The sequence below is a fragment of the Pan troglodytes genome, chromosome 14 (genome assembly GCF_028858775.2).
Source record: "Pan troglodytes isolate AG18354 chromosome 14, NHGRI_mPanTro3-v2.0_pri, whole genome shotgun sequence".
Classification (NCBI taxonomy): Eukaryota; Metazoa; Chordata; class Mammalia; order Primates; family Hominidae; genus Pan; species Pan troglodytes.
The window spans coordinates 34199801-34221899 of record NC_072412.2 but is presented as its reverse complement, the minus strand read 5'-3'; the positions used below and the strand labels follow the sequence as shown (position 1 = coordinate 34221899).

General features: G+C 33.5%; 1 protein-coding gene across 11 annotated transcripts in view; it reads right to left on the bottom strand.

Annotated features, from left to right (window-relative positions):
* The window catches only part of NBEA (neurobeachin), a 708564-nt gene that overhangs the window by 567346 nt on the left and 119119 nt on the right, over positions 1-22099 (bottom strand). For all 11 annotated transcript variants that reach the window (XM_016925167.4, XM_054664886.2, XM_054664889.2 and 8 more), the window contains 2 exons: positions 12493-12690; positions 11750-11883 (listed from right to left, as the gene is read on the bottom strand). In XM_016925167.4, coding sequence (XP_016780656.1) covers positions 11750-11883; positions 12493-12690 — 332 coding nt within the window. The remainder of the gene's footprint in view (positions 1-11749; positions 11884-12492; positions 12691-22099) is intronic.

Genomic DNA, 22099 nt, shown 5'->3' with positions numbered 1-22099 from the left:
TCATACCAGTTAGAATGGCGATCATTAAAAAGTCAGGAAACAACAGGTGCTGCAGAAGATGTGGAGAAATAGGAACACTTTTACACTGTTGGTGGGACTGTAAACTAGTTCAACCATTGTGGAAGTCAGTGTGGTGATTCCTCAGGGATCTAGAACTAGAAATATCATTTGACTCAGCCATCCCATTACTGGGTATATACCCAAGGGATTATAAAACATACTGCTATAAAGACACATGCACACATATGTTTATTGAGGCACTATTCACAATAGCAAAGACTTGGAACCAACCCAAATGTCCAACAATGATAGACTGGATTAAGAAAATGTGGCACATATACACCATGGAATACTATACAGCCATAAAAAATAATGAGTTCATGTCCTTTGTAGGGACATGGATGAAGCTGGAAACCATCATTCTCAGCTAACTATCTCAGGGACAAAAAAACCAAACACCGCATGTTCTCACTCATAGGTGGGAAATGAACAATGAGAAAGCATGGACACAGGAAGGGGAACATCACACACTGGGGCCTGTTGTGGGGTGGGGAAGTGGGGAGGGATAGCATTAGGAGATATACCTAATGTTAAATGACGAGTTAATGGGTGCAGCACACCAACATGGCACATGTATACATATGTAACTAACCTGCACTTCGTGCACATGTACCCTAAAACTTAAAGTATAATAAAAAAAAAAGTTACCAAAATGGAAATGATAAATACTCAAGATGATGGTGATGATAAAATACCCCTACTTGGTCATTACACATTCTATGAATGTAACAAATATTCACATACACCTATAAATTTCGCAAAATATTTTTAATCAACAAAATAAATTTTGAAGAAAAGAAAAAATACTCTTAAAAACAAGATTCACTTTTTTGTACTCCACAAATTGCTGTTAGATTATATAAAAAATCTTCTGTTCTTTGCAAATGAGTTGGCATAAAAGGTAAAAAATAAAAAGTTATGCAAACAAACATTGTTAATATCCTCCAAACTGTTTTCTCAAATGCCTCACACATATTGTCATTCCTGCCATATTTGCCTGTTGCAAAATGGAGATAAGCATTTAAAAAAAAAAAGCTTGCCCATCTTGAAAGCCATTAATAAATATTTAGATTGAATTTGTTTGTTTCTATGAAAAAAAGTTCAAAAAATAAAATACGTATTTTATCAAGATAGCTAAGTAAATCCATTCACAAAAGCTGTCGTATAAAATTTAATACCTAGATTCAGAGTATGGTTGCCCATTAATAAAGACATTGCAAAGGAAGTGTCTAAAGAAGATCAACTTCAACAATATTTTCACCACAAATACAGAAAATGCCAAGATAGAATTCAAAAATAATAAATAGCTAGGATTTGTACAAAAATTAGGCTCTAATAGGCAGATGCTCATAACCCTGATGAGATATACAGCCACCAGAAAAATAGGACTCCTGCTACTCCCCCATGAATTGCTGAGGGCGAGGCACATGAAACTTCCCTCTAGGCCTTCCAGCAGCAAGCCATACTATGAAGCATTTATGTATACATATTTCATTCGATGTTTTAAATCATAAAGTCATTGTGTTAAGGCAAACCTTTTAGAGGTATAAAAAGCCCTACTGATAAACTTGGGATGATGAATGCCAGCATCTTTGGTCTGACATTGGATCCTCATTAAAGCTCCACCAAGAGTTGCTGGAAGGGATCATACCTGGTCCTATTCACTATGCATAAGATACCAAAGGTACCAACTCCTGTATCTCATTTCCATCTATAAAAATATTTGGCAGTAAATAAATTTATGTGTCTCATGCCTGACTTCCACATTGATTTCACAGGACCCAATTAGTGCTAAACTTTTTACCCTTTGCTTCCTAACAGTGCTTATCTACTAGAACTCCTTATGTTTCTAAACCTATTTAAGTCTGGTCTTCAACTATATTAAAGATGTGCTACCTAGTGTACTTGGCTGAGTTACAAGGGATACATACCAAATACCCAAACTGCTATGAGTCAGCTTTACCGCCCCAAAGGTTATATGCCCTCCTCTCCATGGCAAAAATATTTTCTTCTTCCAACTGAGCCTTATTGTGACCTACCCTCCAATTTCAGCTTGGACTTTCTGATAAAGAATATCTAGAAATTACATAATTAAAGGCAGAGGTTTTGCTCATAACCTCTTTGTCAGAGAATGTATGAATCTTCTTTTTCCATCAGATACGTAAGACCCCACTCAAGTCCCTGACTACTATCCTCAGTAAAGTAATGTCAAAATGATCCTGCAAAGGACTTCCCTGTTTCTAAATGCTGGATGCATTAATAGGCACCCACAGGCCACCAAGGGAGAGATCCTCAATGATATCAATTAAAATAATATGTACGACAGTTGTACTAGGAGGGACAAAAGTTACCTGCATGTTCTGGATATGGAACTAAACAATTTTTTAATTTTATATGGTACATGACCCCTATACTCTCTTGACAAAATAATTTGAAGGTGCCAACTCAGCATTAGGCAACCATTGAAAAGGGAGAATTGTGTTGTTCTAAAAACTACACAGTGCAGAAAGAAACAAGCATCTGTACTCATACTTCAGAAATAGGTAATATTACTATTATAATAATCTACTACTACTACTATGTCTTTAGTATGGGTACCTATACTATAGAAAATTTATCATTCAAGCCATGCAGTATGTCTTGACACTTCCTGTAGAAAAAGTATAAAACCACCATGAATTACGTGAAAATGAATAGTTGCAAAAGGGCCCACATCCCATAAGAAGTAAAATTTTAGGGAACGTTTTGGAATAGGTTAGTAGTGAGTGACCTAATCTACTTTCTAGATAAAATGTAACAAACATGGTGGACTATTTTCTATTATTTCTATGTAGCTTAACAAATGATTTTATTCTAACCAGCAAATGAGGAATATGTGCTTTCTTAGGTAAAAAGATACCATCCATGCATTCTATATGGGACAAAATAGCCACATTTTTATTAGTATACTATCTACACTTTTATTAGTGGTATACTAAGAAAAAAATTGCCAGACTACAGCAGACCAAAAATTGAGACCTATATTCTTTACCATTTAGTTTTAAATGAAACAGTTTCTCTTTAAAGCTTACATATTTGGATTCTGGCTTATTGAATGAATATGTGAGATTCTGTCTTTTAACAGTTAATAGTATCTCTAGGTTATATAACCTGTTACTTTATATTAACAGTTGCTTTATGGTTCTATTCCCATTCCCTTGTTTTCTGTATTTTTGTAACCATTATATTTTTAATTTTTACTTTCTCCAGTAAATCCAAAAGAAGGCACATATACAGTTTTTAATTCAACGAGAAGTTACCAAAAGGAATTAGAAAAACATTCTTTGTTTTTTCCCCACACCTGATTTTATATCAGAATATTCTACAATGTCTGGCAAAAATATAGACTTTGGCCACCATCTCTAAATTCTGATAGTATTGTCTCAATGTCAGCCTTATGGTATTCTGCTATTTCATACAGGGTCATTTTGTACCCTAAATTTTACCAAAATTTTCTTCTGAATTCCTCCTAGTAGGTTTTGATTTTTGTTTTTTGTTTTTAAAGACACAATCTCGCTCTGTTGCCAGGCTGGAGTGCAGTGGTGCGATCTCGGCCCTCTGCAACCTCCGCCTCCCGGGTTCAAACAATTCTCCTGCCTCAGCCTCCCAAGTAGCTGGGACTACAGGCACGTGCCACCACACCCCACTAATTTTTATATTTTTAGTAGAGACAGGGTTTCACCATGTTGGCCAGGATGCTCTCGATCTCTTGACCTCGTGATCCGCCCGCCTGGGCCTCTCAAAGTTTTATAAGTCGGCTTGCCTCAAGTCTTCAGGATATGGGTTTCCTTCCTGTGCACCGTAATACTTTTTCATAAGTCCCATGGGAGATTGCATTATTATTCCCAATTACTGACTTTTCCATCTCAGTAAGAAGATTATAAATCCTTGCCTATGGCCAAAGACTTACTTTCCACCCCCACTTCCAGGACATATATTTTACAACCAAATCCCCTCATTGAAGTTGGGCTTGGTTGGTCATTCTTCAGCTAGCAGACTGAATATGACATTCATCTCATTTGACCAGAAGCTACAAGAGCTAACTCAGATTCTTGCTCTTCTTTGTCACAAGAAAAACATATTCCATATCACGGCTAATCTTTTAGGACCCAGAATGAGAAGACACAGGGAACACAGCACAACCAGTTATGAAAAAACAATTAACTTTTGTTGTTTTATGAAGCTACCAGATTTTGAGGTTGTTTGTTACTACAGCTATAACTAGCAAATGCTGGATAATGTAAGTTCTATGCTGATAGGTTTCTCTGTGCTGATTATTAAACAAGATCTGTTAAACAGGGTATTGGCCAACAAATAATGGGTCATTTAGTATACAGATTACCTATGGCTTTGCTTATTGTCCACTTGCATGACAGCAGACACTCCATCTCTATTCTGAAGCTGAAAGCCAGACTTAAGTGCACAGAAACCTTCCCCTTTATTTATAAAGCAGGTAGTAAGACTCCAAGACACCTTAAATGAAGTATTCTGTTAAATCCCCTCCCTAATTCACTGACATTATAAATCCAAGGACTGCAGAAAAACCATGTTCCCAACTATACACTGTTGCTGAGACCGTCCCTATTTGTAGCACCTTTTATTCATAAATACATGTTCTAGAATGTCCCTGCTAGCATTTTCCACCCTTTGTCCTTATTGCTATATATAGGAATTTGGGTTTGGAAAGACTATCAAGAAATGTGACTAGAGAAGATAAGTAAGCATGACCAAATCAGATAATGACTTTGTTCTGAGGCAACAGGAAACCAGTGAATGACCACTGGTGTGAAATAATTAGATTTGTATTTTAGAAAGATAACTCTTCTAGCCATTGAAAATTACTGGAAAAGGGCAACAGCAATTACTGGATATATACTAGCTGAAGTAATTAATAATGGGAACCTAGACTAAGGCAGTAGCAATATGGATGGAGGGGAAAGGGTAGCTTTGTGAGGTATTTAAGGAATAATATCAATAGTTTATCATGATAGATTGTATGTGGGAAATATAGGAACAGCTAATATTTTAATTATTCAAAGGGAGGAAAGTAACTGATGAGTTCTCTTGGGGTTCTAATTTAAGAGACTGCCTGGAGACAATGTTCCTCAGTAACATTAGAAAATCAAAAGCAATAGAAATTGGGTAGATGAGAAGTTTATGAATTTTTATTTGAGTCATGTTAAGTTTGAGATACTTTCCACATGGAAATATTCCATCAATGGTTTATGTGTATAAGCCTAAATTGAAGGCAAGCTAGAGATAAGCACTGGAAGTTACCAGCCTAGGTAACAAGATTGTGGACCTAAAAATTTGAGTAGAATTAGAAACAAAAACCAATAAAATTATAATACTAAGTTAGCTAGAATCTCCTTAGTATGCTTTACTAAATCTTTTCTTGAAAATTTCATTCATTACATGTTATGGTCATCACATCTCACCCCTGGATGGAAAAAGAAGAGGGTTTAAACACTTGTGACAATCAGTATTATAGCTACATTCTGTTAAAAGTATTCTGGGTTTCTGAGGATGAATTATGGCATGTGGTAATATTCTTTATAAAGGCAAATAATATTTATTTTAGTTTTGGGCTGATGCCATTATACCTGCACGACTGTCATAAAATCAAAATAAATGAAGGAAGGTAATGCAAGACAGTTAAAAGAAATGAAATCTATGGCATGAGTAAAATAACAATACTCCTGTTAGAAGATAGTAAGACTGAAAAATTAAAGACAACAGAATGTGGAAATGCAAACTAGAAGAAAATTAAGGCAACAAATTTAGTGAAGATGTGTCCATGGTCGCCAGAATTTCTGCAAGGAATAATTTGTAGTTAATCTTATTGCCAAAAAGGTGCCTTTTTTCCACAGCAAGAGAGAGGGAGTGAAGGGTCAAAGATAAAAGCATAAACCTTGTAACAAGACAAAGAAAAAATTACAGAGAAAAATTAAGTGTTGAAAACTAAACAACACAAAGTAGTATAGCATTGAAAGTGGCTGTCGCTAAATTTAAAAAGAAGAAAAAGCTATTTGAAAATTAAATGTAATGTTTCCTGATGTTTCAGACAGAATAATGTATTTTACTTTTTACTACTTATAAATTCATTTGCATAGTGAATTCAATATATATTTCATTTTACTCTGCTTAAATCTCACTAACCAAATTACTTCATTTTTCTCCTCTAAAAGTAGTAGTGCAAGTACATCAAATGTATTTTTTGTGTCTATCACTTCAAAATGTTTTCAGTACCAATTTAGCAATTTTTTTAAAGGCAAACAAAGTGATATGAATCTTAAGACATATCAGTGGTATATTCTTTCCGAAAAACCTAAGTAAATATAACTGTATAAACGATAGCCTAATACAAATATTTTAAATGCTTTTGGAAACTAAATTAATAATTATATTCTATATATAAGAACCACCACCTCCATAAGATAAGCAATTATTATAAACAGGTACTAATTTTAATTATTTTCCCTATTAAAAACAATCACATATTATTTTTAAGTCAGATTAAGTTGGATTAAGAGTATGTAATAAAATTTTAACACTGTATATAATAGATATTTTTTCTGAATTAAAAATCAGGAAACATGGTCAGATAAAGGATTTTCATGTCACTTCTAAGTGTATGAGGAAATCTGGCTAAGGCAGTTAGACGCTGAAATATTTAAATTTTCCAGGTAATTCTGTTGCTTTATGTATTACAATAGTGCTAATCAGAATATTAGAATGAAATACTTAATTATTAAGGGGCTGCTTAATTATTAAAGTGGCTGTAAAATTCAAGTTAATCACTGGAATAACTTTGATTAATTAGCAAGATAATCTTAAAAAATAAATTGTGATTTAAGTTCACTAAACAAACTAATGAGTCATAAATATTCACATTACAAGAGGACTGTTCATATGATAGGACTGTTGACATAAATGCTTTATGGGATTCTCTAAACACTTTTATATCTTACATTCCATCCTTCTAGCAAACAAACTGTATTTATTGTAATTTTAAAAAATGCTTTTCCTAGAAAAATATTCATATACTTAAGATAATTTATTTAAATTATCACATGAAATTTCTACTTTATAAAAATGATCATAGTTTACAATAACATTAAAACTAAGTTTTAATAATTAAAAAGTTGCATCTAACCAATAGACTAGTAACTCACGGAAGAAAGTAAAAAGAAAACTCATTAAATGCCAGATGCTATGTACAGACGCTATGACAGATACTTTACATGTCTTATTTTAATTCATATTACAATCAGATAAAGTTGGCACTTATTAAAATCATTCCACAGCTGGCAAAAGTGATTCTCAGAGTAGTCCACAGTGGTTTAGAGTCAGAGCTCTAGAGTCAGGCTTGCAGGATTAGAACCCTGGTTCTGCCACTTATGTCTCTGTGATCTTGAACAAGTTATTCAATTTTTCTCTTCTTCATCAGCAAATAATTACATTAAAATACATGACTGACAAAATTCAAATATACAGAGATAAAAAACAAAACAGTGGCTATCAGGGAAAAGGGACACAGGGCTTGGAAGTGGGGAGATGTAGGTTAGAGTAAATAAAGTACCAGATATGTAGGTTGAACAAGTACATCTAATGTACAACATGAGGACTGTAGGTAACAGAATTATATTTTGTATGTGATTCATAATTAGTAGGTTTTAGCCACTTCCCTCCCCCCAAAAAATGGGTAACTATGTGAGACAACAGACATGTTAATTTGCTTCACTATAGTAACCTTTTTACTATTTATATGTATCCCATAACATCATGTTGTATACCTTAAACATACACAATAAAATTTATTTTTAAAAAATAAGTGACTAGCACACAGTATGTATTCAATAAATGCCATGTACCACTACTACACACCCATGAATATCCCATCACCTAACATCGGACAGTATAAAACAGGACAGGGATTTGAGCCCAAATTTGTCTTCCACCAAAAGAACACTTATGCAATATATTACACTGGTTTCTAATGAAACTATTCTCCTGGTGTATTTTTAATTGTTTGATATACAAAACTCAATTTATACCTTGTTCCAGAAAACATAAATTTTTTTCAAAGCAAAACTGTCTTAGGTCACACAATGAGGAAGGTTTTATTTTGTATCACCTACATAATTACCCATGTTCTTAAAAACATAGCTCAATGTAAGAAAAATATGTACTCAATAAGATGTATGTACTCAATAACATGTACTCAATAAGAATATGTACTCAGTCTACATAATCATCCAATTCAAAGGAAAATAAAGTTTCTATTTAATTTCTTGAGTCATTCTAGACACAAAATACGAAAGCTATATTACTTCAGAGTTTGAGTTATGCTCAAAAAATTAATCACATACACAAAGTTGTACCAGTAATAAATACTAAATTCAAGATTTGAACCCAAGTTTGTCTGACTTGAAAGTCCATACATAAAACAACTATAAGTGGCCTTCATAATTTAAAATGTCACAAAAATTATCCAGCAAAAATAAATCCATCTTTGAAGACTCTAGAAAATGAAATTATTCCTTCAATAATTTGGGGTGGTTTTTTGATACAGAGTCTTGCTCTGTTACCCAGGCTGAAGAGCAGTGGTGTGATCACAGCTGATGGCAACCTCCACCTCCTGGGCTCAAGTGATCCTCCTACCTCAGCCTCCCCAGTAGCTGGGGCTACAGGTGCATGCCACCATGCCCGTCTAACTTCTATTTTTTTGTAGAAATGAGGTTTTGTCATGTTGTCCAGGCTGTCTTGAAATTCCGGACTCAAGCAATCTACCACTCTCAGCCTCCCAAGGTGCTGGGATTACAGACGTTAGCCACCACCCCCAGCCAATAATTTTTTTTTAATTCTAAATCCCCTATAGAAAGTAAAAACTCATCAAAGTTGATAAAACAAAGTAGTAGTGCCAACAGAGGTAAGGCTTAAGAAACAATGAAAAGTTTCATTAAAAGGTACTACTTAGTAGAGAAAACTATGTGGAAGATAAAATGCTTCAGCTTGAAACACAGAGGGCAAAGAAGTAACTTATATTTGAGCTTAGCTCCATTTCTCAAAAAAGTAATTAAAAATTAGACAGTATTGCAACTTTCAGTCATCTATTTACCACGCAATCAGACTTCCAAAAAGGAGTATATTAAATTTTCTCTGTAAGATTTAAAAACTTCAAATTGATTATCCTTAATCTAGAACAATTTATTATCGACTAAATAAGATGATAAATCCTATTTCAAGGTCCCAATCATCGATATGAACTGATGATATAGCCATAAAACATAAAATTCTATAACCCCTGCATAGCCATGAATCTGTATTTTTCAAATAGAGGGAGAAATCCCACTTAACAGCTTGCAAAATCACAGACTATTTCACTGATGCACATACTTTTCTATAATGGTTCCCTATAAAACATTAAATAACAAAAGACTGTATTGCTGATCCACACAATTGTCTGTACCAAAGAGCAAATCTCAGATATTTAGGATACTGAAATAATTAATGAAAAAGTAATAGATAAGAATTAAAAATAGTACATAACTAAATCACAGGGTAGCCTGGAATTGAGTACGTATTAAAGAGGAAAGCAGTATCGTTCTTGTAATGTTTTCTATTGGCTAAACTATGAACAGGGCCAGGCATAGTGGCTCTCGCCTGTAATCCCAGCACTTTGGGAGGCCAAGGCAGGTGAATCACTTGAGGTAAGGAGTTCAAGACCAGCCTGGCCAACATGGTGGAGCCCTGTGTCTACTAAAAATAAAAAAAATTAGCTGGGCATGGTGGCAGGTGCCTGTACTCCCAGCTGCTTGGGAGGCTTAGGCAAGGGAATTGCTTGAATCTGGGAAGCAGAGGTTGCAGTGAGCCAAGAGATCACACCACTGCACTCCAGCCTGGGCAACAGAGTAAGACTCCATCTCAAATAAATAAATAAATAAACAAACAAACAAACAAACAAAAGACATAATAGACATCACTGAAAAGGTTGGAATTAGTTAATATAGGGAAATATTAGGATGATTTAAAGAACTAAAATCAAAATGAAAATAGGTATGCTGACTCCTCACACTATCTTTTATCTCCACGATGAAATAAATACAATTTAAATACCAAGATATAATATAAATATTAAATGAGTTTTGAAGAAAGACAGTAAAAAGTAACCATGTGTCTTGGATGAATAAACCAAATAACCTATTACATATGGTTTTAGCAGTAAGATTTGATAATATATGTATTTCATATTATTTCATAAGAAATATTTAAATTAATACATGGATTTTTCTAGTGGCTACTTCATCTCCCACTTCTTTTCACAGTACTGACTAGATTTTAAATACTGATCATAATGTGTCCTAGTTCACTGAGATGATAAATAGTAAAACATTTTGAATTTAAATAAAGGACTGAAATTTAAAGTTTGATTTTTCCACTAAGCTGAGCTGCCTTCCAATTAGATTATTTAAGATCTCACAAGCAAAATAGTATCACAGCAGGACATAACCTCAGGATTCCTTTTCACTTCAAAGCTTTTTACTTTCAAAACTCCAACCTTTACACTATATTGATATAAAAGAAGGCAAGACCCATAGACGGGAGGTGAATGTTATAAATGTACAAATCTCATATCTATATTTAGATTTATACTTTACATAAAGATGTTCCCAAAACAGAAATATTATTAGAAATACTAAAATGGAATTTCATTAATAGCTAATTTAGATAATAATTATGAGAAAAAGCATTTCATTGTACCTTAAATTTTTCCCATATCTTCATTCACTAGATTCGCCATCAATTCAAAATTAGATAACCCATTAAGGAGCTCATGTATAAGTATATATATACACTAATGAAGCACTACTATGTTACTTTTGGAATAAAAATTAATGCTTATCTATATAACTTGCCCATTAAAATCCCCAAGCATGGCAATGTGTATAATCAAAATAGCTACTACAATTCATTTTTAAATTCTTGTATGTATAATTCTAAGATATAACATTAAATTAGAGTCTGGCACATAAGTTTTTTTTAATAAAAGAGAAACTATAAAAATGTACATGAAATCACACACATTAGAAGAGATTTAATTTTTACATAAACATGGATTTGCCTGGTTAGATTGAGTCCTCACATATAAACTATATATAAATAAGGACTGATGTCAATTAATATTATGCTAGACTTATGCCATGACAAAAGCATTATAAAATAATACCATTCTTTAAGATATAAATTATGTAATTGCTAATAAATATTATTCTTCTGAATAACTTTACCCTAGTAATTTTCTTCAACCTGACAGGGTTTCATGGTCAATTCAAACCATGAGTATATGCAAATGATAAGGTCAGGATTAATATTTTTCCCTCAACTACATATTATAATCATTATGCTATCTTTGGTAAGAATTTTATATTTATTATCAAGGAAGGCATTCCTTTATGATATAACAACCTGAATGTCAGCGTTTTATTTATTGTATAAATATCTATCTCCATTAGTTCTAAAAAATTTTTTATTACACTTTAAGGGCAGAACCCAAATACTGTAATACATTTACACAGCACTGAGTACATCATGCATAGTCTTAAGTGTGTATAAAATACCAGCAATTGTACATGCAAAGAAAACTTACCAGACAGTTGTTTCCACTTGACTGTCATTGAGCTGCCGATTATCCAATTGGGCAAAAAGTGGAAAAAGCACTTGAATCCCTCCAATTGAATGAATTGCACTATGAATTGAATGTGTTACTATCGCTTTCACATCCTATGTCCAAAAACAAAAATGTTTATTAAACTTCTATAGAATGATTTCATCACTATTTCCTTGTCCAAATACCTTTATAATAGAATTAAATAACATACTTGGACATTTTTAAGCCTTCAATTATAATTTTTATACACATATAAGACAAAAAAGTGAATACCTTTGCTAATCACTTTTAAATTTCAAATCTTAGGTTGAGGCATTTTCACACTAAAAATATTAAGTTAAAATCAAATGTTATTTTAAAATCAGAAATACTATTGATGGATTTAAAGACAAGTAATTTTAATGTTAGAGAATATTAGTAATACATTCTTAAAGCAAAGTATGTTTTTATATCTAACAACTAACTTATTCAGTTAATTGACTTAATTTCAAAGGCTATAAGATAATGGATATGACAGATTTCCTACTAAGGAGACAAGGCCAGGGTAGAGTATATTGCTATAGAAAAGAGAGATATTCTTTAAAGTTTCACTTAAAAGATCTGCAAAAGCCAAAAAAGAAGCAAAAAATCATAGATTTATAGATGAGCAATGTTTGATATATAAAATAAAGATACTGTCAAATTCTGACAAGAACATGAAAACAAAGTCACGATTCACCCACCTGAAGCATTAGAGCATGTGGGGAATGCACAAAAATTGATGCATTCTCTTTTGGTGATGATTCCAGGCAGAGCTGAGCATCAGTGGCCTTAGCATTATATGTAAAGGCAATGCTACTTGCAAGTTTCCCATCATATAACACCTGTTTATGATGTTCTGCCAAATGAATATCACTCTCAGATTTAAACTTGAAGGTACTCTGAAAAAATAAAACTAAGGTAAACACTCTTTTTAAAAGCAACAATTACACTCAAAAGTTTTAAAGCAGAGAAACATTTACAATAATAAACTACTTGTGTACCTTTCATGTGTCAGGGACTATTCAGTGGTATTACTTACTTTGTTATTGTCACTTCAATTCAATGAGAGTTAAGTTTTATTATGCCAATAAAAATGCTCAGATCTTCATTTTCTAATTTAAAGTTTTTGATTACTGGCAAAATCATTTCATTAGAAAAAATATCAAACCTGATATTATATATAAATAGGATTTTACTTGACTACATCAGAGCTTAAGTTGAATTTTTCTTGTTAACACTTTAAAAAGTATTTGTGTAAATAAACAGTGCCTGGCACATGAATTACTTATAGAGAAAAATGACTATCATTTGAGGCTATAAAAAGTTAACATGTAAAAATATTCACATCTTTACTAAAAAGCAAATCAACCTATGAAATACCAATGTTACTCAATAATAATATCACAATATACATACAAAACTCAGAAGAGAAGTTCATTAAAACATGTTATTACTTTTTATGAAACACAAGAACTAAACCTATGCCATCTATAACAAGAAAGGTATTGTTAGATGTGGTTAAAATTGCTCTGCAGATATGAATCTAATAATGATAAATAATATTTAACCTTTGCAATAATCACATATCAGTATTACTATTAATTTCAACTTACAACTATGAAAACTGAATGTTACAGAAATTAAGATGTAGAAGGGGCCAGCACGTAATTCTAAGTCTTCTGATTTATACTCCATATTCAATGTTTCGATAGTGAAATCATCTTAAAATCCTGACTCTGCCACTAATTATCTTTTTCATGCTGAGCAAATCATTAGGCTGATGTGGCTCTAATTTTCCTACTCTAATGTTATAAGGTTAAATTAAATGTCCCAAACTCAAGTTCTTACGGGAGGCATACAGATATGCATATAAGTGAATTGGGCCAGATGGGGACTTCCTCAAACTAGAGAAGATTTGTCCTTTCTAAAAGTGGCCCCTACTCCTCAGCTCAAGTCAACTGTTCAATGTTGCTAGTTCTTCCATATTTTTCAAGAGAAACATGAAATCTGAATTTTTATCTAAAATCACTATATTTTAAAATTTAATTCAAACATTTTAACACTGTGCAGACCAAACATGTCAGTTTTTACTTCTGGACTAGTGTGTAGAGACTATCTAAAAGAAAACTGGATGCAAACCATTAGTTATCAGGCATGTGCCAAGACAAGAGCAACATGAACGATTAAAAATTTGTGTATGCTGTAGTCTGAAGTATGTCATTGATAATACTTTTTTTTGAATGAGGAGGGTAGTGTTATTACTAGAATGCTTAAGAACTCAGCATACCTGCATTCAAAAAAACAGTGACTGAATTAAAACACACAGATAAGTTGTTAAACACTGAAATCAGCTTTCCGTGTCTGCATTTTACCACTGCTGAAACATTTGTACATCCCATTGTCTAGAACAAAACTCTTGCTTTCATTTTGTTCATACTGCTTACACTGGAATTAACAAATTTTAATATATTCTCTTAAAAGATTTAAAATCATTTTGTGGAAATGTAAGATAGCTAATAAAACCTATTTTTATTTGGAAAAACATTGATTGGTCTTAGTTTTTCTGAGTCCATGATACATACCATATGCTATTTTGGTTTGTAGGAGGAAAACAAGTTTATGTAATAAATCTAAAAGTTTTAGGTTTAAAAAAAGTGTATAATGTAATTTCAATATAAACACAGAATCCATTAAATGAAGAAAATTTTCTTATCTTTCCTCACTTGCAGTATTAGGTTATTTCTATGTCTTTAAATTTATATATAAAGGCGGACATGTACAATGCTTACACCTGTAATCTTAGCACTTTGAGAGGCCAAGGTGGGAGGATCACTTGAGGCCAGGAGTTTGAGATCAGCCTGGACAACACACAGAGAGACCCCAACTCTACCAAAAAATTAAAAATTAGCCAAGTGTGGTGTCACACGCCTGTAGTTCCAGCTCTTCATGAGGCTGAGGTGGAAGGATCACCAAGTCCAGGATTTTGAGACCACAATGAGCCATGATCATGCCACTGCACTCCACCCTGGGTGACAGAGTGAGACCTTGAGTCTTTTTTTTTTTTTTTAATTATACTTTAAGTTTTAGGGTACATGTGCACATTGTGCAGGTTAGTTACATATGTATACATGTGCCATGCTGGTGCGCTGCACCCACTAACTCGTCATCTAGCATTAGGTATATCTCCCAATGCTATCCCTCCCCCCTCCCCCCTCCCCACCACAGTCCCCAGAGTATGATATTCCCCTTCTTGTGTCCATGTGATCTCATTGTTCAATTCCCACCTATGAGTGAGAATATGCGGTGTTTGGTTTTTTGTTCTTGCGATAGTTTACTGAGAATGATGGTTTCCAATTTCATCCATGTCCCTACAAAGGATATGAACTCATCATTTTTTATGGCTGCATAGTATTCCATGGTGTATATGTGCCACATTTTCTTAATCCAGTCTATCATTGTTGGACATTTGGGTTGGTTCCAAGTCTTTGCTATTGTGAATAATGCCGCAATAAACATAGGCGTGGGCAAGGACTTCATGTCCAAAACACCAAAAGCAATGGCAACAAAAGCCAAAATTGACAAATGGGATCTAATTAAACTAAAGAGCTTCTGCACAGCAAAAGAAACTACCATCAGAGTGAATAGGCAACCTACAACATGGGAGAAAATTTTCGCAACCTACTCATCTGACAAAGGGCTAATATCCAGAATCTACAGTGAACTCAAACAAATTTACAAGAAAAAAACAAACAACCCCATCAAAAAGTGGGCGAAGGACATGAACAGGCACTTCTCAAAAGAAGACATTTATGCAGCCAAAAAACACATGAAAAAATGCTCATCATCATTGGCCATCAGAGAAATGCAAATCAAAACCACTATGAGATATCATCTCACACCAGTTAGAATGGCAATCATTCAAAAGTCAGGAAACAACAGGTGCTGGAGAGGATGTGGAGAAATAGGAACACTTTTACACTGTTGGTGGGACTGTAAACTAGTTCAACCATTGTGGAAGTCAGTGTGGCGATTCCTCAGGGATCTAGAACTAGAAATACCATTTGACCCAGCCATCCCATTACTGGGTATATACCCAAATGACTATAAATCATGCTGCTATAAAGACCTTGAGTCTTAAAAAAATTTTTTAAAGAAAATATTTTACATAAAAGTATAAGCCTTTATATAAATATCAATGTTTACCGTATTATTTCTTTCAGAAGGATTTTCAGAGGAAGAATTGTTATATAAATCTGTATGACTAGGAGATGGATGAGAATGAGGAGTGACTGCAAATAGGCAGGTAGGATCCTCTGGGGTGATAGAAATGTTCTAAAATTAAATTGTAGTGATGTCCGCACAACTTTGTAAGTTTATAAAAAAATAATTGACTTGTACACTTAACATTAATGATTTGTATGGCATGTAAATTACACTTCAATAAAACTGTTATAATTATTTTAAAAGAAGAAAAGAAGGTATGAATATATTTTGTACTAATTACACTCAAATAAGTAGAGTATGATGCATTCTTTTCAGTATGGACCACTTCAGCATAACAAAGAAGGTAGATGGAAGCAAAGTTGTACTGAGCTAAGGAAACGACTCCAAGTGGTAACTGAATCCACAGAAACAAATGAAGAGATTCATAAATGATAAATCAGAAGATCAATATAACAAAATCTATAAACATATACTGTATCTTTCTTCTCTCAGCTTCTTTAAAGGACACAATTATATGAAGTAATAATTACGTCATGTTGGGTTCGTAACATATACAGATACTATAACAACAATATCACAAAAACAGAGAAAACAAATAGAACTCTATAGAAGTAACATTTATATAACTCACTAGGATAAAATTAATATAAATCTGAGGCTGATTCCAGTGAGTTAAGATGTATATGGTAAGCTCTACTGCAATCACTAAAGAAATGTTTTTTAAGTGAAAAAAATTATTTAAAAATTGAAAATGCTATATAAGAAAATAAGCACATAATCCAAAGAAAGCAGTAAAGAAGAAATAAAGAAATAAAAAGAACATGAGACACATAGCTAACAAAAAATAAAATGACAGATGGAAACCTAATTATCAATAATCACATTAAAGATGAATGAAATAACCAATCAAATCAAAAGGCAGAGATTGTCAGACTGGATAATAAAATAAGATTCAATAACATACTGTTTATAGAATATTCAAAGATAAAAACATATTTAAAGTAAATAAAATGGGAAAAAATCAAGAAACCACAAGAAAGCTGGAATGGCTGTGCTAATATCGGACAAAATAGACTTTAAAACAAGATATATTACTAGATATTAAAAAGACATTGGATAATGATAAAAGGGCCAATTATCAGGAGGATATAGCAATTGTAAACATATGTGCACCCAACAACAAAGCATCAAAATACATGAAGAAATCTCTGAAGAAATGAAGGGAGAAACACACAACTTAATAATAATAGTTGGGCACTTCAATACTCAACTTTCCATTCATAAGATCAAGAAGGAAACTGAAGATTTGAACAAAAACCAAACAGAACTAACAGACATCTCTAGAACACACCATCCTAAAACAGCTTAATACACATTCTTCTAAAGTACACATAGCTGGGCTCAGTGGCTCATGCCTGTAATCACAACACTTTGGGAGGCTGAGGTAGGAGGATCACTTGAGGCCAGGAGTTCAAAACTAGCTTGAGCAACATGGCAAGACCCTGTCTCCATAAAAAACTGAAAAATTAGTCAGGCACAGTGGCTTGTGCCTATAGTCCCAGCTACCCAGGAGCTGAGGCAGGAGGATAGCCTGAGCCCAGGAGTCTAAGGCTCCAGTGTGCTAGGACTGCACCACTGCACTCCAGCTTAGGTGACAGAAGGAGAGACCCTGTTTCCAAAAAAAAAATGTACACACGAAACATTCCCTGAATAGACCAAACTCAGGTCATAAAACAAACCTGAATAAATTTATGAAGACAGATATAATACAAAGTATATTATCTGTCCAAACTGGAATGTTAGAAATCAATAATATAAAGGAACTTGACGAATTCACAAATATGTGGAAATAAACACATTCCTAAATAACCATCATGTCAGTAGTTACTCTCAGGGTTCAGGAAAAAAACTGACTGGGATAGTGCTTGTAGCTTTTCTGTAATTTTTATTTTACTTTTAAATTTTAAAATGAGAAATAAAGAAGGAGATAAAGATTTAAGAGAAAGTGAAATATGAGAAGTGATTTAAGAGAAATATTAAAGATAAGCAAAGTAAATAAACATGCATAGTCAAGTGTCTGAAGAAGAAAACCAAAGCAAGGAAATAGAAGAAATTCTAAAAGTATAGTACAAGAACAATTTCTTAAAATATGAAAAGATGCAAACTACATATGAAAGTGGACACCACATACCTGAGAAATTAACTCACAGTGACCAACACCAATACATATCTACCAAAATTACTAGATTTAAGGAAAAAGAAAAAAAAATCCTTTGAACATCTAACAAGACTAAGTGCCTTGTAATGGAGAAGATACTACATTGTCAACAGGCTTTCAATACCAATACCTCATGCCAGAGAAAAATTAGTAGCATATTTAAGACATCCAAAGAAAGAAAAGTCAGGGATTTTATAGCCAGGCAAAATGGCTTTCAAGTATAAAGTATAAAGCCCCTTACAAACTAGTATCAAAATGCATTTCTCAAGAAATACTATTTCCATGAACTCTTCCTGAGGAATCTACTACAGAAAGAGCTAAAACACAGCCAAAACACATCAATATAAGGAAATAATATAAGCCTTAAACACACAGGTACTTATAGAACTACGATTAAGTAAGAGTTAAGAGTCAATGGTATGTAGTGACTGTGTGCGCTCACAACACAGATAAGACCTTGTATTAGCTTGTTGGGTCTGCTATGAAAAAGTACCAGAGACTGGATGGCTTAAATAAAGAAGTTTAATTTCTCATAGTTCTGGAGGCTGTAAATCTGACATATGGGTGTCAGCAGGGTTTTCTTCTGGAGACTCTCTCCTTGGTTTGAAGACAGTCTAACCACCTTTTCTTTCCTGTGTCTTCACATGGTCTTCCCTTTGCGTATGGCTGTGTCCTAATTTCCTCCTCTTTATAAGGATACTAGTCATACTGGATTAGGGCCCAATAACCAAATGACCTCACTTAACCTTAATTACCTCTTTAAAGACCCTGTCTCCAAAAACAGTCAGATTACAGGCTACTGAGGGTTAGAATTTTAGTGAATTTTAGGGGAACATAATTCACCTTGTAACATACCTCAACTATTTTAAAAATGGCAAGATGGAGAATGAAGATAACATATGCAAAAACAAATTAACTGTATTTTCAGTAATTATAACAATTGGGCATTATTGGTATTGTTACTCTGAGACTGTTCTTTATGTATAATTACAGGATTTTCTAATCTATTATCCTGTGTCTATTTGACAATCAGTATCCTCAATGAAGAAGAAAGGAGATTTAACTTCAAGTAGGTCAAGTTAAAACACCACACCCTCCTGCTTTTTCTCCTTATTCCCTTGTTCTCCTCATTCTCCTTTGCTGGTTCCTCTGCATCTCCTCAACTTACAAACACTGGCTTTCCCAAGGACTCATTTCTCAGTTATCTTCTTCTCTGAACTCACTTCACTGGTACCTAAATCCAGTCCTTTACCTTTAAATCCTGTCCATATCCTGCCAATGCCAAATTTCTATCTCCAACCTGTATGTCGCCTCTGAACTCCAGACGCTCTTCATTTTTACATTTAGATGTCTATCAGGCATCTCAAACAACTATGTCCATAACCTATGTCCATAACCAAATATTTGATCTTCTCTGCCAAAACTTATTTCTTTATAGTCCTCCCCATCTCAGTAAATGACAACTCCATCAGCTCAGTTTTTCAGCCTAAAATTCATGGGGTCACTTACTTGCTCCTCTCAATCCTCTCTTGCTCCCTTACCCCATGTTCACAGTGACAGAAAATCCTACTGGCACTACCTCCAAAGTATATCCAAAAGCTGACCTTTTAGAGTCTTAGATATTTTAGATATGCTTTATCAAAAATCTAATCGAGTCTCAATACTTTCCAGCTCTTTCACTAAATAACTGCAACAGCCCCCTAACTAGTCTCCCTATTTCCACCTTTTCTCCCTATTTACCAAAGTAACCAGAGTGATCCTTTTCAAATTGGTATCAGGCTAAAAACTTTTCAATGGCTGTTCCTCTCACTCAAGAGCAAAAATAAAGTCATAACAATCCTCTGAAAGCATGTAATTGTTCTCTGAATTAATCTTCTTTGACTCTTCCCCTTGCTCCTTCTGTGACAGTCACAGGAAACCAGTCACAATGTTCTTTAATCTGTGAAGTAAGCTTCTGCTAATGGCCTTTATTCTGGCTCTGGCATTTGCCCTTAAAGCTCTTCCCTGTATATCCACTTGGCTAGCATCAACTTCCAACTTTTTTACCTGCTTTGTGTGTCTCATAGCTCTTATCACCATATAGACACTATATATTTTTCTTTTGTTTTGTAATCTATCTTCTCCCATGATACTGCACACCCTACTTCTCCAAAATACAGGCAGGGGTTTTGTTGGTTTTAATTGTTATATCCCTAGCATCTAGAACAGTGCCCAACTGTTTAATAAAAGAATGAATGGATGAATTAGTGAAGGCTAATTATTTGTATTTAGTGTACCTTATCTGTAGTAGCTAGCACTGATTTATTTTGTTTTTCCTTTCAACTGAGCTTTTGTTACCTTTCATTTGAAAGAGGAGTCTACAACATATGCTGTGGGTAAATGAAATACTGGATACATATTTGGCCTATCATTCAAGAAAAGACATGCAATTTCGACTTTGTTAATTTTGTTTTAGCCATTGAATTGTAGTCAACATCATTCTATCAAGACGCATTGTAAAATACAGCAACTTTTCAACTACATAGGTGCATTTATAGCCTCTCCACAAATCTTTCTGTTAGTTGTCATAAGTATTACATGTATATATACTCCTAATCATCCAGGTTTTCTTTTTCAGTCAGTAATGACAGTCAAATAACAACAAATTTATTTAATTTTGTTTCAAAAGACTTAAAGAATATTTTCACCGGATAAAAAAATTCTAGGTTGACAGACTTTTTTTCTTCCTTTCAGAACTTTAAGGATTTTGTTCCACCTCTATGGCTTTACTGCTTTCTGATGAGATGTGTACAGATATTCAAATTATTGTTCCCTTATCAATGTCTAGTTTTCCTCTGCCTGATTTCAAGATTTTCTCTTTATTTTTGGTTTTCCACACTTTGACTGTAATGTGCCTACTTTGGTTCTCTTTGCATTTATTTTGGTTGGAGTTTTCGGAGTTTCTTCAATCTATAAATGTAAGCCTTTTACCAAATCTGAGAAGTTTTCTAACATCATTTATTCAAATATTTTTTCTGGCTTTCTCTTATACTGTGCCTATTAGACCTTTCAAAATTGCCCCATCCATCTCTAGGGTTCTATTTTTTTACCCCAATCTTTCACAACTCTCTTCAAAGTTTCTATCAATCTATATTCAAGTTCATTTACTTCTCTATCATATTAATTCTGCTAATAAGCCCATACAGCTTATTTTTAATTCCGATATATTTTTCAGTTCTAGAATTGCCATCTGACTTTGTTTTATTTCATGGCTGATACTTCCTATCTTTTAATTCATTATAAGTAAATTTTTCTCTACCTCACTAGTTATAATAGACCTCATGTGATATTTCCAACATGTGAGTTATCTTGGTGTTGGTATATGATGATTTTCTCTTCCCTTGAGAATAAGTCACATTTTCCTATTTTTAGAAAAAATACTTTGGGATTATATGCTAAATTGTGTGACTACTACTCCGTACAATATTGTAGAGAAACTTTCTGGCCAGAAAGTTTCCTATAAAAGCAAAAAATAAGGATATCATTCCATGCAGACCGACTGTTCCATATTTTGACTACCCTCCAAAGCCTGCCTGCTTTTATTCAATCTCCATAACCCTATAGATGTTATCTATATTATGTGCAGAGTTTACAAATGGTTATTTGTGAGAAGATCAGTTTGTTAGGAGCTCACCCCTCCATACAAGTATTGGAAATCCTCTGAAGTGAATTTTAATTTGGAGGTTGTGTTATACTTTTTCTCTTATCAGTTAGAACTTTATTATGATATAGCAATTCATAAAACCATTGTTATCATATTCATAAATGAAGGAGAGAACTCAAAGCTAAATTTTCAAATATCTGGCAATGAAGACTAACTGCTTGCC